The 1,809-nt window shown below is 57.2% G+C and overlaps 1 protein-coding gene across 1 annotated transcript in view; it reads right to left on the reverse strand.

The window, feature by feature from the left end:
- Positions 1–1,809, reverse strand: part of DENND3 (DENN/MADD domain containing 3) — a gene marked incomplete at its 3' end in the record, with an annotated part of 73,424 nt that overhangs the window by 57,688 nt on the left and 13,927 nt on the right. The window contains exons 5-6 of the mRNA XM_015561422.1: positions 1,720–1,805; positions 849–945 (exon numbers count right to left, since the gene is read on the reverse strand). Coding sequence (XP_015416908.1) covers positions 849–945; positions 1,720–1,805 — 183 coding nt within the window. The remainder of the gene's footprint in view (positions 1–848; positions 946–1,719; positions 1,806–1,809) is intronic.

Genomic DNA, 1,809 nt, shown 5'->3' on the forward strand with positions numbered 1-1,809 from the left:
GTTCAGGGGTCCTGGGGGAGAGCGGAGAAGCGCTCAGATCTGCGGCAGCAGGTCCTCTGTGAGTCCTTGCAGAGTTCACAGAGCAAGAACATCGCTGCACAGTAAACAAATGCCAACTGCCCCCTGATGAGAGTGCCCGCCCAAGCACGTCCCCACTCGGGTCCCTGCCGGGGTCTGGGGCAGAGCCGAGGCCTAGGCCTGATGCCCTGGCTCTGCCTGATGCGTCGGCAGGACTTCCTCCCTAGCAGAGGCTGGGCTCGGGCCCTGTTACAAAGACGCACTAGGTTCCTAACCATGTGACGCACGATACACGCAGCACGTTCTCAACTGGCAATAACCAAAATGTAAAGGACCAAGACGTGTGCGGCGTTGCCGAGGGACTAGGAGAGCGACCTGGACGCGCAGTCCCTACAGCTGCTAGCGCGTATTTAACGGGCCTGGTTTTCTGGGTTTGGTTTTGTTTTTTAAAAGGAAGCATCTCACAGCTACATCAGCCTAAAAACCGCTGAGTCACACAGGTTGCATCACATGCAGTCTGAGCTGTTACTTAACAAAGGCAGAATGTGGTCTGCCCGTCCCGAACCCTCCTGAACCCTGAAATCTTCCTGTCGCGAAACAGCCAAAAACAGCGGGGGGGAGGGGGGGGGGGGACATTTTTAAAAACAATTTAAAAATCCATCACACTCGACATGTAAAATGGGCGTGTGTTACGTCGCACTCCTGGCTGGCAGCACGCCGGCTGGAATAAGCATTCGGGGGTGACGCGCTGGATGGGGTGAGAGCCGAGGCTGGAGACCCCGGGAGGCTGCCCGCGGGAAGTGCGTGGGCGCCACCCCGAGGCCCCTCACCTGCTTGTAGAAGCGCTGGTCCCCGGGGGCGCGGGTTTTGAGAAACTCCTCGCTGTTAAACACGCGGTGCTCGTAGTTCAGGTGGCTCTTCACCTCCCTGACACGACACGGGCGCGCGTCAGGAGAAGCGCGAGGGGGTCCGGACCCGGAACGCGCGGTTTGGGGTAAACTACCAGCACAGCTTTCCCTGCAGCCAGGGCGGCCTCAGGCCGCGCCCCCCACAGAAAGGACGATGCAAAATCAATCGTGGTTCACGCAAAAGAAACTGAGTCCAGCCCTGACCGGTGTGGCTCAGTGGATAGAGCATCAGCCTGCGCACTGGGGGGTCCCAGGTTTGATTCCGGTCAAGGACATGTACCTTGGTTGCGGGCACATCCCCAGTGGGAGATGTGTAAGAGGCGGCTGATCCATGTTTCTCTCTCAGCGATGTTTCTGACTCTGTCCCTCTTGCTTCCTCTCCGTAAAAAATCAATAAAATATATTTATTAAAAAGAAAAAAAGAAACTGAGTCCAGCCCGGCCACCGTGGCTCAGGTTGAGCATCGACCTGTGAACCAGGAGGTCAGGGTTCAATTTCCGGTCAGGGCACACGTCCAAGTTGCTGGCTCGGTCCCCAGTGTGGGGCGTGCGGGAGGCAGCCGATTGATGATACTCTCTCGTTCACCAACTCTCTTGTTGGAGGAATGGATGTTTTTCTCTCTCTTCCTCTCCCTTCCTCTCTGGAATCAATAAAGATGTATTTTAAGAAGAAAAAAAATTAAAGTATTAAAAAAACAAACTGAGTTCCAGGTGGTGAGCCCGTGGCAGGCTCTGCTCTGAACCCCTGGGGGAGGGTGCCCCGCGCCCCGCACCCCTGCCGGGAGGGGCGGTACCTGAAGATGCTGACGAGCAGCTGCAGGGTGAGCTGCTGGATCTGGCGGTTGAGCCTCTGCTGCCAGGCCCACCTGTGGGCTCTCCCCTCC

Source organism: Myotis davidii, unplaced genomic scaffold, assembly GCF_000327345.1.
Source record: "Myotis davidii unplaced genomic scaffold, ASM32734v1 scaffold1717, whole genome shotgun sequence".
Taxonomy (NCBI): Eukaryota; Metazoa; Chordata; class Mammalia; order Chiroptera; family Vespertilionidae; genus Myotis; species Myotis davidii.